This window comes from Electrophorus electricus, chromosome 2, assembly GCF_013358815.1.
Source record: "Electrophorus electricus isolate fEleEle1 chromosome 2, fEleEle1.pri, whole genome shotgun sequence".
In the NCBI taxonomy this organism is placed as follows: domain Eukaryota; kingdom Metazoa; phylum Chordata; class Actinopteri; order Gymnotiformes; family Gymnotidae; genus Electrophorus; species Electrophorus electricus.
The window spans coordinates 8,943,598-8,965,395 of NC_049536.1; the positions used below are offsets into that span (position 1 = coordinate 8,943,598).

At 38.5% G+C, this 21,798-nt stretch overlaps 2 protein-coding genes across 5 annotated transcripts; one reads left to right on the plus strand and one right to left on the minus strand.

Annotated features, from left to right (window-relative positions):
• Positions 1-97: 97 nt before the first annotated feature.
• On the minus strand, positions 98-4,047 carry LOC113571850 (galectin-1-like). Of its 4 annotated transcripts, none has more exons than XM_027001028.1 (4): positions 3,970-4,047; positions 1,597-1,676; positions 703-877; positions 98-481 (listed from the first exon to the last, which is right to left on the minus strand). In XM_027001028.1, exons 1-4 carry the CDS (start codon positions 3,970-3,972, stop codon positions 335-337), a joined length of 405 nt encoding a protein of 134 aa, XP_026856829.1. In that variant the 5' UTR covers positions 3,973-4,047; the 3' UTR covers positions 98-334. The 4 variants fall into 4 exon arrangements, with proteins under 4 accessions (XP_026856829.1, XP_026856830.1, XP_026856828.1 ...); XM_027001029.1 differs by lacking the exon at positions 3,970-4,047 and adding an exon at positions 3,891-3,919; XM_027001027.1 differs by lacking the exon at positions 3,970-4,047 and adding an exon at positions 3,583-3,635.
• Positions 3,101-21,694, plus strand: LOC113571849 (disintegrin and metalloproteinase domain-containing protein 10-like). The gene is given in 17 exon segments (XM_035523617.1): positions 3,101-3,238; positions 5,943-6,093; positions 7,302-7,420; positions 7,564-7,722; positions 7,821-7,921; positions 13,987-14,091; positions 14,093-14,169; positions 14,280-14,373; positions 14,454-14,637; positions 14,898-15,061; positions 15,388-15,571; positions 16,057-16,207; positions 16,455-16,638; positions 16,953-17,061; positions 17,231-17,451; positions 17,736-17,862; positions 18,189-21,694. Coding segments are annotated over 17 exon segments (2,427 nt in total). The 5' UTR covers positions 3,101-3,171; the 3' UTR covers positions 18,419-21,694.
• The last annotated feature ends 104 nt before the right edge of the window (positions 21,695-21,798 follow it).

Here is a 21,798-nt window from a genome sequence, read left to right on the forward strand (position 1 = left end):
TCGACTTTTTTTAACGTTCACATTAAACTAAAACAAGCTACAATCATGGAAAATGTTTTTATTATCTTTCAATGACAATTATAGGAACACTAAAACATTTAACATACTTGTAGGTAAATTACACTACACTTTTAGGTAATACTTTCAGGTAACATTTATTCTATATTCAAATGGAATAGTTTGTTGCCAACACTTTCCATAACCATCCAGGAACACAACAGTTATTACATACTTTGCCCAGCAGAGGGGCTGCCTAGCTTGAGAGAGTTTTCAATTTGTGACAACTATTACCAGATTTTTGGTTTGGCTATTGCAAAGCCTTAAAATATTATTCTTAGTATATCTTGAAAGAGGTGAGACTGATGTCACCCTTCACACGAATATAACTGATGACCTCCACCTCCTGTCGGTTGGGAAACTCCACCATCTGTCCATCAGGGAGCTTCACCTCAAACTGTTTTCCTGTATGCTTCACAAGAACCTGTGAAGGGAATAGCACGTTTTAAGCCCGATTCCATTTCAGAACCAATTTCCAGTACAATATTCCGGATTCATGCAATGCAATTTGACTGATTCATTACAGATAATTATCAAAATTTAATAAAAGCATGCCCTCAACAATTGCCTTCATTTATGCATATACCAAAATGCAAACTTGTGAAAGGGAACAAACATTTTGTTTAGATGTGGTTTCCATCTTACCTTAAACTTGGAGCCTGGCTGGAAAGCACTGAGGCTGTCTCGTTGCTCCTGGTCCCAGATACCATCACACAGCGAGTTACAAACCAGTAGCGGAGCATTGATATCACCGTCATGAAAACGAGGGTTGAAGTGAAGGGCCAGTTCACTGGAACTGGATCCAAGATCAATTTGGAATCTTCAGATGGGAGAAAATGTTGAGTTATATGATTAGATGAAAATTAGTTGACTGTCGACTAGTCATAAACTATATAGTTTAAGAAAAAGTACACCTCCCCAAAAAATGTATTACATCAATAATTAAAGGCAACTAGTTAGGTTGGAAAATTACTTCATTTGCTGAATATCAGGATATATTAGTATGTTATATTAAAGGGAATATTAAAATTAATATTATGTTTCATCCTGGGGAAAATAAATAAAACCACCACACACACACAACAAAACAGGTTTCATGGTACTGGTAATTTGTAATTACCTTGATGTAGATTGTAATAATTACAATTTCTTCAGTGCTGATAATTTTTAAATAATTGGATCATTTGCATGACCAAAACAATGAACTGTATTGCCAGAACGTGTCATTTTCCTTTACTTAGCTTTATGAAAACTAAAATAGTTCAAAGCTCAATACATAGGCCATGTGTATTCAACTCAGAACCTTGAGTCTACAATCTGGTCCAGATTTTGTAATATCTAGTAGTTAATTTAGGTCATCGAACATAAATATTCTAAGGTCCATCATGCCCCTAAAGTTAATCTTGTACACCATGGATTTAAAAAAGTGGCCAATCAGTTATGCGCACTATTTAGATTAACAGTCAGTTGTTATAAAATCCAGAGCTCAAAATTAACTTAGGGGTCTAGATTTATTAACACTATTTAGTCGTAGCTTACCTTTTAGCATCAACATGAATTTTCCCTTGGACTTTCAGCTGATCTCCAGTCTTGAGCAGAACATTTTTGAGTTCAGCCTCCTGAAAACAAAGTAATGAGAATATGAAGAGAATACAACTTTTACATAAATTATGACATTTATTTGGAAAGATTATACACCACCTAGCACAACTAATCAATGAGGATATACAGAAGGAAAAGATAACTTTATATATTTGAGCAATTACTACCATCTCTTGATCATCTGTTGGCAGGTCAGTGTAAATGAGCAGAATCTCTTCAACACATCCACAACAATCATTCCTTTAAATAGTACATTCTTGAGACAGGTGATGTCAGAACTCAGACCTTGTTAACATTCAATGCATACCAATTGATTTAATCATTCTGCTTTCATCAATGCACTCAGTTAATCGGATTTGACTCACAAATGTCAGTCTAAACCATTTTACACCAAGTGTTTAGTCTATCCTAGTCCCATTTTGATCATGGTTCTGTGATTTCAACAGAGGTTTTATCGATACTACTGTTCACAGTGAATGCTCCCTAGGACAAGAAAACAACTCGATTTTAAAATGAACACACTATAGTGGCAAGTCTCAACAATCTTTTTGCACGAGATTGAACGTATTGAATGGACACAGCTGGCGCGTCATAGCTAGCTAGTCATAGCTAGATAGATCACTAGCTGACAAGTAGACTTGTTAATGGCGAACTGATTCAAGCTCGTTAGCTACAGCATATGTGAAAATGTGTAGGGAATATAAGGAAACACGAAATGGCTTTGGAACAAACTTAATGGCAAAGAATCCCCTTTGTTGTCCTATCATATATGCCAGTTTACAATTCTCAGCAGGAACGACTATCTAATGTAACTGCTGGTGCCTCCCAGGTGACCCCAGTCCTGTATCAAGTTACATAGACGCCTACGAAGTCAAAAAAAAAAGAGAAAAAGAAAACGTTCAATCTCGTGCAAAAAGATTTGTTGAGACTCGCCACCGTAGTGTTTCATACACTGAATTCGTACTTTGCTGATTGCCAAAGTTGCAAGTACAGTGAAGGCAATGTAAATCATTTGCACAGTCATCCTAGTGAAAACATGGCATGATTACATAGTGTCTGGTACTATTTCAGGTACTATTACGTTTGTGTTTTGTTTTTACTGGACCATTAATTTGTCATAGTAATGCAAACATTTTTATCATGCAAAATCTTACATAATATTGCACAATAAATCTTAACATATTGTCAGAAGTTATTTTCCAGACTCCTGAATAGAACAGACAAGACAGCTGGTAATTGCCATATAAGGTACTATTGCGGATCGCTAAAATGGTTAAGAAGTCCTGTTAGGATCGTTAGATTCGAAATTAAGCATCGTTTCTTTAAAATATAACACAATATTCTAAATTATTACTTTGAACGAAATAATTGGCACGATATGTTGTCTAGTGGCATTCTGCGTCTGTCGTCACGACGTTAAACCAGAGCACGTCTATGAAAGAAAGCTGTAAACACAGGGCGTCTGCGCCTTAACTAGGACAATAAAGCGTTTTCTTTATCAATGCACTAGCAATGAACTTAACCGTTATGGTCGTGATAAAACTGTTTTTCTTTCTGTGCGTCTCGAAATGCACACCAGGTAAGTGCTAACAATGTCTTGTTCGAGAACAAATGTTTTTGCGCGAGATTGAACGGATTGAATGGACACAGCTGGCGCGAGCCATAGCTAGCTAACAAGGCTAGCAAGTAGAGTTGTTAATGGCGAACTGATTTAAGATCGTTAGCCACAGCAAACGTGAAGATGTGTAGGGAATATAAGGAAACGCGAAAGACCATACTGTGTTCGGATTTAATTTGGTACGAGATAGCCGCCGGTTAGATAGCAAGTGAGTGAGTCTCTGGCTCACTGACAAGCTTAGCTAGGTGAGCTAGCTAGCTAGCTGCCTTACTTAGCCGCATTAGCTAATAAAACAGTTTTCTTACATTATCCAAAAATGGGTACAGAACAGTCATCCAAGGAAGGACAATTGAGTGACAAGATAGCTGTAAACATCTCATCAGAGCTCTAACTAGTATTTGCTTTATGCATAACGATACGAATGTTTTTATTCTGTAGTAGCACATAGCATACAAATACACGTAGCTCTAACATTTGCAGTCAAAACGATTTGATTTGTTAGGCAGTCTGTATTGCTGAGCTAACGTTAGCTCACTAGCTATCTCGCAAGTCGATTGAAAAACGTCACTCTTTGGGTGAAAATATAATTAAATGTTAATCTTGTGCTCACGACCATTTCGCATTGTCCTTAGTTGTACGGCGACCGTTTAGTCTGCGTTAACTAGTTAACGCTAGATAGCGAGCTAACTTACCATTGCAGTGCTAGCTATATTTGCAATAGGTTAGCTAACCTAGCTAATGCTAGCTACTTTATTGTTTCTATCTCGGATATCAACTGAAAGCTGAACAATGTGTTCTGCTAACAAATCTGCTCTGTCATTTCATTGTCGTTTTACATCGAGTATGTACCTCTTCCAGTATGTAACTTACAATGTTGTTTAGTTTAAAATGTAATTTCAAGTGAAATTGAACACGGCTAGCTGGCGATGATATGACTTGCCAGGGACTTAATTTAGCACACGGTATTATAATTAAAACAATGAATAATTTCTTCCTGTGTACAAAGCTAAGTTGCGCAGGCCAATATTGTGATTATGGTTAACAATATATTGTGTAACACTGTAGTGAAGTAATTAATAATTGTTTGCATATTCTTAGTATTTAAATGTTCGGATACCCGTGATGTGTAGCCCTCTCTTAGGTTGCAGTTAAAAGCTTCTTAACTGATAGGATTAGTTTCACTTTTTGGCTCTAATATGAGCACATTTTTCATGTGGAGATGGCATAACAATTTGCGTAGTAAGTATAAGCACATACTGTGAATTGCACATTTTTGTTGCAAAAATGTTTGATGGGAACAGCAGTGAGAAAAAATGGACTAATGCTTGATTGTTCCCAGTAATAATGTCCCTAGCCAATTTCAGACACCGTGTCCAGAATCAAAACTTAACAGTTAACACCAGCTGTCTTGTGCATTCACTCTGGATGCGGATGTGCACCTGCACAACAGCTACAAAAGCGATTGTCCAGGTGCATTTCTACCCTAAATCTGGGAAGAATATGGTAAATATTTAAATGGTATATTTGAATGAGTGTTTACATACACACCAAAGGTCCAATATTAATCAGTATGTTAGTTTAATAACATAAATTTGTGTAAAATTGTCATGGTTAGACTGAGGTTTTAGTTAACCTAAGATTGGCATCATTAAACCAAGGTCCAGTCCAATGTTGGATAAGCAGTTCAAGAAGGATTTGGACATATGAACACATGGATAGCTGTGCTGGCTCTGGTCGCAGTTAGTGACTAAATGTGAATGATAAACCTGGTAACTCGCCATATAAATGAGAACTTCGTATAGATAGTATAATCAAGCAGTGAAGATGAGGAGTAGCTCAGTTCAGTTTGTTCTGTCTGATTGCATTTTATGGTTTACTGAATGTTGGTTACCTTATCTAACTAGTAGTAATTTTGAAATGTTTAGTTTCCAGTTTGCTGGAGACATCTGATCTGTAAAGCATGCTGAAGCAGCCACAGTAATTTCACTTAAACTCAGTGAATTAGCAGCCACATCTGGCTCCAAGTTTGGTTCTGTACCAAGTCAAAAGCTAACTAAAAAAATATCTACAAACAAAACTGTAAAAGAAAAATGCATCTGCCTTTCATCTCAATTAATTGGTGCAGTATAGGTGGAATAAAAGATGATGATTAACATGGGGAAAATATTGGCTGATATTATCCATGGTACACTATATGATTTTAGACTTTAAATATTAAAGATCTGTCTGCATCATTTTGACCAAAATATTTACATTTATTGGCTTATGTGAATGCTGTGATTCATCAAAACACCCACAGAACACTCATCTGGAACATTTGAGATGCTCATAGTGCACAATAAAACATCATGTGATTTGCTAAAAGTAGCTAATTTGCATATTGCAACTTCTCTAATACTAATATTGCAAAGGCCAGTGTTGTAATGGCTAACAAACATCTTATGTAGCGCTAGATGACAGTTAACTATAGCACTGGAATGCACACGTATAAAGAATGTCTACCCTGAAGGGAGCCTCAAATATTCTAATGACAATACTTGGCCACCAAACTCTTAGCAGGAAGGTTCCCTTGCCGATGTTCCTTGTTAACTCTGTACCGTGGTATTTAGAGTTCATTTATGTGTTGAATGCTTACACTATCCTTCTGTTATGGTCTTTTACACAGGTTACTATGGCAACCATTTGAATAAATATATCCGCCACTATGAAGGTCTGTCCTATGACACAGATCTGGTGCACAACAAGCATCAGAAAGTCAAGCGAGCAGTCTCCCACGAAGACCAGTTCCTTCACCTTGACTTCCATGCTCATGGAAGGTCAGAATCCTTTCTGTATTCCACATTAAAAAAATCTAACTGAATATACATTATGCTGAGTCTTGGACTAAATGTTAGTGGTGATTTACGAATGAAAAATCCTTTTTTGTCTGGTTTTAGTGCTAACCATGGACATGGGGAAACTAGCACTTTGAGTACTGTAGTAGGCTTACATTTTCTTCCCAGTCCAGATTTCTTGGCAAAAAATGGTATGCAAATAGACAAGAAAAGGGGGGGAAAAAAAAGTAAATGGCATTCTCTCCCACTACAGATCTCCTTTGATAAATGTGAAATTCTACAGTGGCATTCTGGCATAAATGAGAGAAAAAAAGATTTTCTCAATACACTGGTTTTGTACTTCAAGACCATGAAGAATTGCAGAATCTTGAATTGTTCTCCAAGCATTTTAATGTCTTTTCAGGATGCAGTAGTTTGTTTTTACTAAGCACTCTATTGCTGATTCAGACGTTCCTTTAGTGTCTTATTATGAATCCTTGCCTCATGCCTTCTATTTGTAGTTACATTCCCAACACAGTCTCATGCTACTGTTTTTTCAAATTTTTCAACAAGTAAAAAGAACATGGTGCTTAAACAATTTCTAAAGCACTTTGCCAAACATCATGGGAAAACTACCTGGTAGGTTGTGGTATGCTCCAGCCCTCCTTTTGGAACCAGAATCAGTTGTGTGCTGCAGTTCTCTGAGGACAACTGAGCAGAAGAAAGGGAGAGTGTAGCATGCACACAGACAAGCAAACGCACCCACCAGCTGTCTCTTAAAAACAAGACTGCACTGGTTGATCTCCAGCAGCAGTTTTTGATTCGAGATAACAGAAGCCAGGTTGCTGTAGTGAACTCTGATCTGTGTTTTGGTGGCAGTACTACAGGGACAGTTAGCTAATTCATTTCAGCTTCAGTGTGACGGTTATCTCTCTCACACACACACACACACACACACACACTTGCAGATGCATTCCCTGCTCCCTAAACACATATTTCTCATTTACTCTTTCAAAGCTCACTTATCTGATTGACCAAATTGCTGTAACAGAGAGCTCATCTGATTACATTTTGTGGTTTTGTAATATGCTTATCAAACAAAGCTTTGTATATCTGATGTGGTGTTCTTGGATTTTTTTTAAATATAAATTTTAAATGAAGAGTTGATGCTTACATTTTCTTTAATGTGTCTCTTGGGAATTTAAATGCAGACATTTTAACCTGCGGATGAAGAGGGACACACAACTCTTTGCTGAAGACTTTAAGCTTGATGTGTCTGGAGAAGAAACTGACTATGACACCTCTCATATCTACACTGGGGAGCTCTATGGTGAGAAGATATCTTTAAACGACCAGTTTCAGTTTTGTAATATCTGTGGTGGAGTAAATGAGGAGAGACTTTGGAATGACTGCTAATAGTTCCCAGAATGGTTAGATTTCCTCTCAGGTCTATTGATCACCTCCATCCTATAGGTGAGCAGGGAAGTATGAGTCATGGCTCTGTTGTTGATGGTAAGTTTGAGGGCTTTATTAAGACGCACCGGGGGACTTTTTATGTGGAGCCTGCTGAGAGATACTTGGAGGGCAAAAATGTGCCATTCCACTCCGTCATCTACCACGAAGATGATATCCGTGAGTGTGTTCATCTTTGGTTTTATGCTTAAAAATTAGGTGAATCTTAATTGATGTGCAATATGTAGTATATACTCATCTCTTGACTTGTCACTTAGACTACCCTCATAAGTATGGGCCTGAGGGGGGCTGTGCAGACCATGCAGTGTTCGAGAAAATGAAGAAATATCAGGCTTCTGCTGTTGAGGAGTCAGCCAAGGTCAGTCATACAGTCATATCTCTCAGTGCTTCACACAATACAAGTCAATAGCTCTAATGCTTTTCTGAGACATCCCATTTTCACTGTGTTCTGTGGATTAGAACAGTCTGTTCAGTTCAATTTTTCATTCATGTTTGAAACATTCACATATTTCAGTATAGAGCAAAGGGAACCAAAACGTCTGAGAGCCTTCCTTTTTCTGCCATGTAGAAACCCAGAACTAATACTGTATTTGCTAGTTATTAGGGTTCAAGCACACTGGAACCCTATTGTAATTGCTGGAATTTTTCTTATACTTTCTCAGCTACAACGCAACATGTAGCAAATACTGTAAGGCCTAGAAACACCAAACTTGGCAGGACGATGCAGCAGGTGTAAAATGACTCAGCCAATAAAGGGACCAAACAAAAAGCCTCAAGGGCCATTAAGCTCTGCCCACTTAGATTTTTTGCTGATTTGTATATGTGAAACCTAACTTTTCAAACTAGTCCTAGGTTTTTCAGCCAATTTTCACTGAACTGGTGTCAGTCAATTTAGAAGAATGTGAAGCTAAATATTTATTTTTATTTAATTTATTTATTTTTTGCATGAATGTCTGGCTGTGATGTGAATCAACAGCTAGGAGGCAGAGCTTTATTTACTTCAACAGCTAAATGCTTTCATAAATCTGCATGAAACTTGATATGCTGATAGGGCAGGTGATTCTGAGGTCACATATCCATGCAATGTTGTTCAGTAGGGGGTTCAATCAACGACTGGTCACGTAAAGCCAAAACGTGATATGCAGAATCAGGCAGTCAACGTCTATCAGTGATTTATGTCATGGCTAAAAAAAAAAAAAACGCTTCTATCAGCCAATTAATTGTCATCGCACATTTAATCAGATTAACATTGGCCAATCAACCAAATAGTGTAGGTTTATAGTACAAAAGGGAAATGTCTTTATTCATATTTAGGACTGTGAAAATATATGTATAAACTTGAATTTTACAATTAATTGACCACCAACATTAAAACACCTATCAACAAAACTCAGTGGCAAGCCTTAGTTCCTCTGGTATCTCCCCAGCTTAAGTTTGAGCAAACCAAACGTAATGTCTTATTAGAATCCGAACCACTGTGCACTCTAGGCAACAGTAAATAAAGTAATGTCTTTGATAATGATGCTTGCTTTATGCATAACTGTCAATTTTGTAGAGGAAATGACTTCAAACAGCTTTTGTAACAGACATGCCAAATCGTGCTTGAACCTGGTATCGACGTTTGCAGCTATATTCTTCAATACTGTTCAAATATCAGAAAACGCCCTTAAATTAATTTCTAGTTCTCCCCCTCCCCTTAAAATTCCCATTACCTACATTTTTTTTTTTTCTCTTAGTGTAAGGGGGGGGGGGAAAGAAACATTTAACATTTTAATAACCTAGTTTACTTTTTTCAAGGATGGCTTTGTTCATTTGACCTACTATTTCTGCATAATTTAGGAGCTGTTTGTTCTTTACATTACATTAGCAACTTTTTTTGACACAATCATAAAACTAGGCCACAAACAAAAAAATCTAAATGTATAGATTTATAGTGCAAAATTGTGCAATGGGACATTTTTTTGGCTATGAAATATAATTAGCAACCACAGTGGTTGGGCCTCATATGCTTCCCTTTTCAACTATAGTCTGCATATTAATAATAATAATAATATTATTACACTATTCTTATACTTTGTCAGTTGATTGACTGTTAAGAAACGTAGAGGCTAGCACTCTGCGTCAGTGCTTATGGCCTGTGTAGCTGCTTCCAGCTTATGTTGGTCTCTTTTCATTTGTAAATGGATTTGTGAATTCTGTTTTTGCAGACATGTACAAATAATATAACTGAAGCATAAAATGTGCTGGCAATTTTTATATTCTCCTCCCATTTCTACTAACACTGCTTTGTCAGCTGCAACCTAAAGCAACTGCCTACTATATGAGATTGTTGAGACAAGAAAGACTTGATTTTCTACCAAACAGCAATTATACTTTTCTTTATTTTGGCTTCATGGTTCTCATCCACTGGCCTCACCTGTTGGCCTTGGCCATCCATTCACATGTTCAATGTTATCCACTTTCTTTTTTCTTATAACCAAGAATCTGTGACAAGACTATATCTTTAAGTGTTATGTCTGATCAAAAATTCAGTGTAAACATTTCCACAAAAAGTTGTCTAGAATATCTCAAAATGTATCAAAAAGGAGCAATGACTTTTAAAATGAAATTTATTCATTACTGTACATAAGTAATACCAATTTGGAGTGATATCACCCAGTGTGAAGGGATTAGATGCTTCATCACCTCGATCTAACTCTGGTGCATGACAAGCAGGTCAGTGGACTCCCCTTAGTAACTGGTGTGGTAATGCACCGACCTGGCTGAGGAAGTGCCTGCTGTGTAACGCTTAATCTGGCTGAAACTCTTCAATGACCGACAACTGAGATTAGCAGTGCTTTAGCCAGTTAGCCTGCCTATGTTCTGTCACAAAGGTGGAGTGATGCCTCTATTCCTCACTAAAGGTGGAGTGTGGAGCCTCTGGTTCATCGTGAAGCATATAATGGTTCAGCACATAATACCTCTGCTTCGATCTCGCCACCTTCACGAAGTTTGTATTAGTTTTGGTGGCTTATGCACAATTTGCAGCTCATTGTCCTCATAAGAGGCCATGCATCACACTTGTTATTCTGCTGTGGTAAGGATGAGAGCTTGTCAATGTTTGTAGATGAAGCGCCACTCCATGGTCACTTCCAGAAGCTGGCATCCACCTCTTTGGGCTGGTATCCACTTCGGTGGCAGTCTCCATCCTCTCCCACCTCCATGGGTTCTGTGACGTACTCTCCTTCTTCAAACTCCATGGGTTCTCCCTTATACGTTCCAGTCATGAACTGTGGTTCAGAGACGTAAAGCCTTTTTAATTGTACCTGTAGTCCAAAAATGTGACTACGGTAATTTTTGTTTCTCCGAGTCATGTTTGTTGATTTAAATATATCCTCTCATCCTTTGCTGATTTTTGTTATGCTGATTGTTGTCCCTTTTTGTACTCTCAGTGCCATTGTGATTGAGGCTGGTGATGTATTAATGGTGACGGGACTTGACCTGCCAGCCTTCTGATTACTAGTCGAGTACCTTAACCGCTGGGCTACCACTGCCCTTAATGATGTATTTTTGTAAAAGCCCTAATATTATTCATTCAAAATAATCTTTGGCTCAGTCAAAAATAATTACAGTTCTACAATCCAAGACATCTGATGCAGGTCCATATAGTTCAATGCAGTCTTAATGTAGTTTATTACTTTTTGTCATACAGCACATTGAGTTCAGAACCACTGCAGCTACATAGTAGATAGTTGCACCCCAAAACAACTACCTACTATTTGTTTGGTTATTTATTTATCTGTGATTTATTTTTTGTTAGGTTTCATGCACGTAGTGTTTGGAACCCTATTGTAATTGCTGAAATTTTTTTGTCTTTATTACATTTTTTTTTCTCCGCTAAAACACAATGTGAAGCATAGGCCGTAAGGCCCAGAAACACCAAACTTGGCAGGAAGGTGCCGAAGGCATGAAATGACCCGGGCAAGTAAAGGGACCTTTACTAGCCTGAAGGTAGTGCTATAGCACACTTTTATGTTGTTGTGATTTTTCTCACACCGTAAGGTGTAGACAAAATTATACTTTCATTGCATTCCTTGGATCAATCCAACAGACCAATAATATATGGCCATTAAGCGTCATCCACTTAGATTTTTTTTTTTTTGCTAATTAGCATAAAATGTTAAGACCATGATGTTAGGCAGACCTATTGATTTTGGCGCAAGTATGTGAATTGTATGGTGCTATAAATGCTAGAAAATTATATCTCCGCATAGCAACATGAGCTCAAGCTGAAACTCTGCGTGATGCATCCTTTAGCTATCCTATAAAGGTCAATTAAGGATTAGATGATGGGTCAAAAATTGATTGTTACTGGCCAATCAGCTTTTAGAAGGCATTTGGCAGGCTTACCATTGACCAATCACAATAAAACCTGATATGCTGTGGATACGTAAGGACTCTGAGTCTGCAGATTTTCAAATCATTTGGCTGCTAGTATAACTCCTACATATTTTCACTTAGGAACATAAACTTAGATTCCTTTCAGTGCTCCTAGCAACTTTGCAACTAGATGTCCTTTTCAAAAATGCATAGTTTTTTTTGTGTGTTCACTAATTGTGCAAAAATAGCACTTTTCTAACAAGTCCTAGGAATTTGATCCAGTCATGTCAAAATGTGGTACTACAATAAGCTCTCTAGGTAAAGAATGATCAAAAAACATTTGAAACTTTGACTCCAGGGTGGTCACTTTCACCAATCATTGCGGCCTTGCTATATATGACCTACATTGCTATAACTCATAAACCATATAAGTGATCATCTCCTACTTTGAAGCCCTTTCATAGACTAAGCTTCTTCTGAGGTCTGCCCCGTTTGGTCCAAATTGATTGTTTTGGGACACTACAGCGCACAGACCCTTCTAAAATCTTTAAAACTCACGCCTTCATGATATGCACACTACAGATGATTCTATGATTCAGATCTACAAGCTGAATAACTTTGCCATTACAAAATTCAAGAAAAATGGTACTGCCTGTCCAGAAATTTAGCCTTCAAATTCACAAAAATATCTTATTTCCTCATCATAATATCAGTATGGTAGTGCTTTGGCTCTATCTACTGGACATCCACTGGAACTGACCTGAAAAGTAGTGCTTAAATAAATTACAACTCCAATTTGGCATCAAACACTATATAACTGAAAAACTAAGTGTGTGAAATATTACTCTGCAGTGCCGTCAGCTTTTCAATTAAGTCATGCAGCTTTTACCATTTTATATTGTGGATAACAATAAGTGATAAGTCAAGCAGATTTGCAAACAAGTCATGGGGGAAAAACTGTATTTTGTTTCTAAGTATTATTTGTTTCAAAATTTGTGACTTGCACTTCACACAATACATTGTTTATTTGTGATCAGTTAAGTACATATTCTTTCAAGGCTTTTCATCAAATTCCTTTTCAATTTGGAGCCTTTAACATAGACTACACAGGGTAGTGTCTCTTGGGTCCAAATGCATCAGAAAGTAATGTGCATACATAATTGTCTCAGGTTTGGGAATTAAAAGACCATGGTACTGATATGTCCCTAAAAACAAAGAATTCATCAACAGAATTTATTGCTTTCACAGCACACTACTTGAAAGTATAAACACTCCCAGTTATTCTTGTTTGCTGGATGTTTACTAATTTTAAATACATTTAAGTGTTTACAGACCTTTCACAATTTGTTCATCTTAAAACTGAATCTAGCAGAGACCCTCACAACAAGCGCCTTTTAAAAATAACTTTTAAACTTGCTGCACAGAAGTCAGCAACAGTGAGTCAAATCAATTTAAAACTTTATGCAAGTTTGACTACACTCTTATGAAGCTTTTCAGTTTTGCTCTGATTGGCCTGCACAAGGCATTGCAGTGCAATATCAGCTTTTTAACCTTTAAAAATCATGCAGCTTTTGGTGTTTGCAAGGTGGACACAAAGCTAAATAAGATGGACTATCTCATAAGTTTGGGGAATTAAAAGACCATGCTACTGTCATGTCACTAAAAACAAAAAGTGATCTGATATTCTTAAAACAGCAGTTACAGACTAATGCTCTGCCAAATCCAGTGAAGCTTTATACTTTTTTTTTAATGCTAAAATTATAATTTATCAAACATTACGAGAGTTAGAAACAAAAACAAACATGTTTTTTATGCCTGTTAAGTAATTAGACCAGTGCTCACAATCAATAGTTCTACTAATTGTTATAACTTTTTAAAATGGTGAAAAATGATTTTCAGAACCCTATATAGGTACAGATTCCGATCCAAATTCAAGTCTTTGCGGAAACTGTTAAATAGTCCTGTGTTTCTGTAAATTTACATTGAAATAGGGCAAACATGCTCATGTAAAGTGTTTATCAAACATTTTTTTTATTTGTGTAGTTTAATTTGTTCGTTTTGCAGATCGCAGATGTGGTGTCAGAGAAGGGGTCCTTGGATGACAATGTGTTGCATAGGAAAAAGAGAATGACTCAGGTGGAAAAGAACACATGTCAACTCTTTATTCAGGACAGACCACCTTTTTTACAAATACTACAAGACCAGAGAGGCTGTCATTGCTCAGGTAATAGGACTAATGCAGCTCAGGTCTCTGTAGTGTAATAATTGTGCTCATGTCGGTTTCATTTTTAAGCCATGGGTATTAGTTGTTGCTTGTTAATTAGACTCCTAGTTTGACTTTGACTTTTTTTCCTTAGATTCTCCAGCCATGTTAAGGCGATTGATGCGATCTACCAGGGTACAGATTTTCTCGGCATCCGCAACATTAGCTTCATGGTGAAGAGGATTAGGGTGAGTTTGGTGCAGTTTGTCATTGTTCCTCAAACAAGTGTTTTTTCTACATTATGGATAAACTGTCTGCTTCTTCTTAGATCAATGAGACGAATAATGACAAGGACCGGTCCAACCCATTTCGTTTTGCTAACATTGGGGTGGAGAAATTTCTGGAACTGAACTCTGAGCAGAACCACGATGATTACTGCCTAGCCTATGTCTTCACTGACAGAGACTTTGATGATGGTGTGCTGGGCCTGGCCTGGGTGGGAGCACCTTCAGGTACACACCAGCTTCTCCCAATGTTTGTTTGTTTTTGTTTTTTTTGGGGGGGGGGGGGTTAAACCAAGGTTTCAGTGATTGCTAAAAACTAGAAGACATTTTGATTTGATTCTGGTCTTAAAACACTATGGCAGAAACCTAAATGCCAGTGTTTCTGGTTTTGACTGTGTGGTTTGAGCTTCCACTGAATATGGAACTGATTCAGTCAGTGGTTTTGTGTACTCTGAAGTGTTCTGAGGGTGGTAGTTATGTGTTCTCAGGGAGTTCTGGTGGTATCTGCGAAAAAAGTAAGCTGTATTCTGATGGGAAGAGGAAGTCCTTGAACACTGGGATTATAACTGTGCAGAATTACGCCTCCCACGTGCCTCCAAAAGTCTCACACATCACCTTCGCCCATGAAGTGGGACACAACTTTGGGTCTCCAGTAAGTTTAAACTAACTGAATCAACATTTGCACAGTATGTAACCAAATTGTTCAAAAGTATGTTTTAATTTTTCATTATTTTACTCTGGTACTGATGGCAGTGTAATATACTCCTGCACTTCTTTAATGTAATAATTCTTATAGAAATGTTGCACTTAAGTTAAAATGGACACACAAGAATAGCTGTTTGGAGGTCAATGTGTGTGCTTAACTATGCAAAATCAAGCTTTTTTCTCCACACATTAAAATAACAATAATAAAAACGTAATAAAAATAACAGTCATGAACACATACTGCCATAATATTTGTCCCTTCCTGCCTGTTAGCATGACTCGGGCTCTGAGTGCACTCCTGGCGAATCAAAGAGCCAGGACAAGAAGGAGAAGGGTAACTACATCATGTACGCTAGAGCCACATCAGGAGACAAGCTCAACAACAACAAGTTCTCTGTGTGCAGCATTCGCAACATCAGCCTAGTGCTGGAGAAAAAGAGGGGGAACTGCTTTGTGGGTAGGTCCCTCTCATGGGTCCCTGTCTTTGGGAAATGCAATGCTGATTCCAGCCTATGCTTCATCCTTATCTGATAATGCCAAGAAAAAAGGCAGTAGATTGCATGTCATTTTGAACATGGACCAGGCTCAGCATAACCATAGTGAATGACACATTATGAGATCAAGATTTTTTCAGAAGAGCGCTCCTATTTACAATAGAATGGGGATTGTATGGTGTTCTCAGCTGTCTTCTGCAGTAAGAGCAATGAAGGATCACAGCTTTTCGGCAGGATGATTGATGCTGTTGCAAAGCACAAATTTATGATGCATTGACAAACCTTCAGTAACTCCCCCAAGAGCTTAACAGCCAGGCTTATCTTGTTGCTTAAACACATCGCTCAAAAAGAGCTGCCTTTGTGGAGCAAATGAATGCATCTATTCTCTGTCTCTGTGTGTGTGCGCATGCTTGCACATGAATATATGTGCATGCATGCATTACAACAGAGTCTGGGCAGCCGATCTGTGGTAATGGCCTGGTAGAGCCAGGAGAGGAGTGTGACTGTGGCTACAATGACCAGTGTAATGACCAGTGCTGCTATGATGCTAACCAGCCAGACAACAAGAAGTGCAAACTCAAACCTAACAAAGTGTGCAGGTGCATTCTCGTATTTCTACACATGCTACAGTGTTCGCGCCAATACTCACTCAAAAGTGATTTATATTGCTTGTATAGTGTTTATCATTTTTATCATTGTATGTCTTTGGATGCATTTTTTAGATGTCAAAAATAGAGAATATAGAAACAGAAGAAGGCTTATAAAATGGTTAGTGTTCTGTAGACTGTGCCAAATGACTCATATGTGCTCTGCCCTCCAATGCTCCACCTACCCGGCCATCATCAGTCCCAGCCAGGGTCCGTGCTGTACAGCTGTATGTACGTACAAGAGCAGTAATGAGAAGTGTCGGGAGGAGTCAGAGTGCGCCCACCCTGGCATGTGCAATGGAGCTTCAGCCCAGTGCCCCACATCAGAGCCCAAAGCCAACTTCACTGCCTGCAATGGAGAAACCCAAGTCTGCCTTAACGGGGTAAGGTACTTAATGATAGGATATGCTGTGGTTTTTGGGAGTTGGCACTCCGTACAATGAGGAAACTAAACTATAAGGGACCATTTCTGAGACATGAGTTAAGAATAGTCTTAGACTAAATTGTAATGTTGGTGGTGATTCAGCACTGAAAGTAATATTTTAGCCTGGGGTTAAGACTAATTTTGGTCTAGTAAATCGGCTCTTAATAAAAAAAAGTATAAAAGTAGCTTCTAAATGAATACCTCCTTTGTCTTGGTCTCCTTTTGTGCCCTCCCTTTCTTTGGCCCCTCCCTCCCTCTCTCCCTCTCTCTCAGGGCTGTTCGGGCTCTATCTGTGAGAAGTATGGCCTGGAGGTGTGCACCTGTGCTAGTGTGGATGGGAAGGATGAGACAGAACTCTGCCATGTCTGCTGCATGGAGAAGAGTCAGTGCTCGCGATCAACTGCCTTCCTTTACACTGTCCTTGTATCTGCAGTCTGCCTGCTCTGTTTTATCCTTGTTCTATTAGATGCATTTCTTCTCCTTTTTTGTAAAACCGTGTTGCAGTAGTCAGGATTATGGGAATTGCTGGATGTCCTTTCTTCCCTCCGCAGTGAACCCAAGCACATGCAGCAGTACAGGCTCGGAGCGCCTGGCCCGCTTCTTTAATAAGAAGGTGACCACGCTGCAGGCAGGCTCTCCCTGCAACGACTTTAAGGGCTACTGTGACGTGTTCATGAAGTGCAGGTTGGTGGATGCTGATGGACCCCTGGCCAGACTGAAGAAAGCCATCTTCAACCCAGAGCTTTATGAGAACATTGCAGAGTGGATAGTGGCAAGTGTCCTTACTTTGATCTCAAATGCCATTCTCCTGCTGTGTCTATACTTCTTAAAAATGGTCAGAATTGGTGGTGTTGTACACCATGCAGTTGTAGTGTCCTTTTTTTAATTTATTTTATTATTATTTTATTGCTTTTCTCTGCTAATGGTATTAGTGTTAACTTTTGAATTTGAATAACGAATGCTGGCAGTGTTTGTGATGGCAGCATTAATATGCCTTTTGAGTTTTTTTCTTTTTTTTCCCCTGTTGCCTTGGGATTTGTTCCTTTATATCCACAGGCTCATTGGTGGGCAGTGTTGCTGATGGGTATTGCTTTGATCATGCTCATGGCTGGATTCATCAAGATTTGCAGTGTGCACACACCTAGTAGTAACCCCAAACTCCCCCCACCAAAACCTTTGCCAGGTAATATAGCCTAAGCTCCAGTAATTACCTTTTTACAATATCTCTGTATAGGTTCTGTCTCTCATGCAACGTTTTCCAGGATCATTTGCAGTCAGTGTTTAATTAAAAGCTGACCATGTTGAAAGTGTTGGAAATTCCCCCAGTCAATCTGGGAAAGGTGGCTCCATATGCATCAATGAACTTGGAATAGTCTTCCTTTTGTCCATTTACTTTTATTCATTAGGATATGTAGATAGCAAAATGATCATGGAGCACCATTTCTACTCCTTGTATTAGTCCAGCACAGCTGTCAATATAAGGTGTACATTGCCCTCGTTCTTCCTCAGGCACTCTGAAGAGGAGGCGAGCTCAACATGCTGCTCAGCAGCAGCAGCAGCAGCAGCAGCAGCAGCACCATCACCATCACAACCAGAACCAGCACCCTCATGGCCACGCCCATCAAAACCAGCACCCTCACGGCCATGCACATCAAAACCAACGGCAGCGGCAGGCCCAGCCCCCCCGCCACCACCGCCAGCCTCGAGAGAACTATCAGATGGGCCAGATGAGGCGCTGAGACCCCACCCCACATCCTCAGAGAGCCCTTGGCAAATCCACACCATCACTACCACTACCCTCCCAGTGCCTGCCTACAGTGGGATAACGGTCACTTAAGTTTTCACTACTTCACAGCCAGAATTCTAGTTTCAGCCCCACTGGAATACACACATTGTTTTCCAGTTGTAAAGAATTCTGAAATTCTTTACCATTTGCCATTCTAGAACTCCAGTTTGGTTTGATCTGGATTTGTTCCTTCTGGCTGTAGAACAAGGCTTTACTCCAAAGAATCCAACTGGACCAGCACATGGAACCATCAATACACTCCCTGTATTACACTACACCAACCAGTTTTTAACAGCTGTACATTACAGCCACAAACTCCAACAGTATGCTACCATAAGAGCAAGTCCTTATAAAGCAGCTTTTGTCAGTAGTCATACACTAAACAGGAATCGTTTACAATAATATGTCCAGCTCTCCGTAGAGGAAATCTGGACTGGTCCATTATGCTTCCAGTTTACCATCTTTCTACTGAGCCACTAGAATGCAGTGAAGGACATCTCTGCTGCGTTCAGCAGGACCGAGTTCAAACTGCATGGACATCTTGGGCTGTTCTCCTACAAATATCCGAAGGGGAATGCAAAATTAAAAAAAAACAAACAAACAAAAAAAAAAACCTTTGCCAGTCACCCTTGAAAAAATAGCAATGAACAGACAATGACCACAACAAAAAAGAGACTTTCAGTCTTGAAATCGTCTTACATTAGTGTTTTTCATTCCCTACGTGTGCCTAGGTTTAAGGGACCAGGCATAGATACAGCATCAACTGTAATTTCAGTAGGGTTTTTCTTTGTTTTAAACAGTTAAAATAGTCTTGCATTGTTTTATGATAAAAAGTATCTGTTTAATCAATGCCAGGATATGGGATATTTGCAACACAATTCAGATTCTTTTGTTTTGCAGTCAAGCAAAGGATCAAGCCTGATGTCTCCTCCATGCAGCAGCGGCCTACTGCATCGCTGTACAGTTACAATGCTATAGAGAACAAATTGTATTATATGTGGGAACGAAAAAGTATTTCTTCTATTATGAAAAGAAATAAGTTGTAGTTTTAATCAACATTCTCAGGACTTGGACACAAATGAAGGGACTGCACATGAGCAAAGATGTAGGGATGCTTGAGTCAGGGAGAGTAGAAATTATACAAATTAAGGTGGCATCTCGGTGGATCTGGTGGTGGTTGGTTGGCGTTTTGTTTTGTTTGTTTGAGAGGTCCACATAGCCAGCACAAAACCCAATTATCCTCAGATTTTCAACATTTTCATACTTTTTCTGTTGAACCACTAACACTTCAAGAGCATTGTCACTTCACCGACTTATTGCAAACATCCAGACAGTATAGCTATTCAGACATGCATGCTGAGAATGCGCATTAGTCCATCGACGTTAAATGTGTACATCTTAACATATATGAATGAGATTTGATTTAAAGTTTACATTTTAAGGTCTGTACCATTTTCATTCCTTTGGAATAGTTTGTGTACTTAGAAGCTCTTACTTTTTGCTTATGCCTGCTGTTTAAAAAGCTCTTCAAATCCCTGTGGATTAACCTGTGTCTGTCATGGACCTCTTGCAGTTCTTAGTACATCAGAGTTCGCAGCTTCTCTAAATATCAACCTTATCAGTTTCCTCTGATGTGAAAATTTTCTGTGGTGACACAGTGGTTGATTTGAGCTATTATCTAATCTGTTTTACCCATTACCTAACACCTGCTAAGTGAACCACAAAGGTCAAAAGGGTTTTAGAGCCACTTTATTACCTTGAGCATTTAATTTATTCAGTCTGGTCAAATCTGCTAAAATGTAATCTAAGCAGACATGGCATAGATTTTTGTTTAAAAAATTGTTTTTTAGTTTTTGTAAATGCTTCATGGAAATGGGTCATTTGTGCTGTACTTTACTACAGGTTGTACAGATCAAACGAGGGCCTTTTATGCGAGTCAGTTGATCATTTTGTTTAGACCCTTTGAGTAGACTCGTCAAATTGGAGTTTACAGTAGCCTTAATCATTCAATGAAATTGAATGACTAGGTTATATAATGCTATCTCAATGGTGAGTTGAGGTTTGGTTACATTATGCTATCTAGATGAGTTGTCCTTTTAGTCATTAGCCCCATAAAATGCCTGATACTGTACCACTACGTTTACATCAATCCAACCACTGCCATGTCCATGAAGGCTTACCGTGTTTCTGAAGCCATGCCGTACAGTGGATGGACGGGTGGACAGGAGTCTCAGGCATTCCAGAGTCTGGTAGCAGGGATGGCACTGTTTGACCTCAGGGCTGTCATCTCTCTTTCAGATTGAGAGATTCTCATCTAAACTAAAGTTTCCAATTCTGTTGGAAACAAGGATTCCAATATGGTCATTTCCAAATTAACTTGCTTCCATAGCTAAGGGTTTCATAGGTATGCAGAGATCCAGACATGCAGATGGGCTCAGTTGTCTTTTTTTTATTTCAAATGCATTAAGAACAACATGAAATGACTGGACTCCATTGTATGAGAACCACTGATGAGAGATCCCAGTCTCAAAGGGTCATGGAGCAGCAAAGATGCTATCATGAACACTGCTCTACTGACATAGCTGTAAACTTCCTCTATTGTAAAGTATGTACAGTTCCTGAAGCGTAATTTTAAATTTGAAGATGAATATGAGATTTTGATACTTGTATGTCTGTTCTTTTCCCCGTTTACTTTTGAGAATTCAAATGTGACCATAGTTGACATTTTTCTCTTTTTTCACATTCATCAGAGTAGGACTTGTGCTCATAGTTGGCTATCTTTTTCTTTACAGCAGGACAATGATAAAATATTTCAGTGCAATGAAGTGCATAGGTCTTTAATTCCAGTTTTTCATTAGGTTCCCTTGTGGTGTGCGATGGTTCGAGGAGCATATCATCTCCCTGTATCTGATATTTCTTCTCTTTCCCCCTTCCCTTTTTTTTTTTTTTTCCTTTTTAAATTTTGTGTAGTCTTGGTGAAATCTTTATAGAAAAAAAAGTGCACTGAAAAATGTCTGAATCGAGTCAACATGTAGGTGATTTATAGGCGGAAAGATCACAAAACTTAGAAAAAAAAATACTACTGTCTGTTAATGTTAACTGTGTTTTATACAGTACCTAAATTTTTGTTCACTTTGAACATTTTTACTTAACATTTCAAAACGTATTGTGCAAAGATGATGTAATTTTTGGAGTACTTGAAATGCATTAATAAAAGGCTGAATGGAAATTGCCATTGTGATTCCTTTTCATGCGTTTTAACCACATCTTTCACCTTTTTTTTTGCCATCAGCTCATCTTTTTTTTTTTTTTTTTTTTTTTTTTTTTTTAAAT

Bases quoted from the DNA above. Each gene is read 5' to 3' on its own strand.
- LOC113571850 (XM_027001027.1), bottom strand. From the start codon at position 3,612: ATGACTGTTCTGTACCCATTTTTGGATAAT. The intron at 878-1,596 runs GTAAGCTACGAC...TCCCATCTGAAG, and splicing joins ATTCATGTTGATGCTAAAAG to ATTCCAAATTGATCTTGGAT. The intron at 482-702 runs GTAAGATGGAAA...TTCCCTTCACAG, and splicing joins AGCCAGGCTCCAAGTTTAAG to GTTCTTGTGAAGCATACAGG.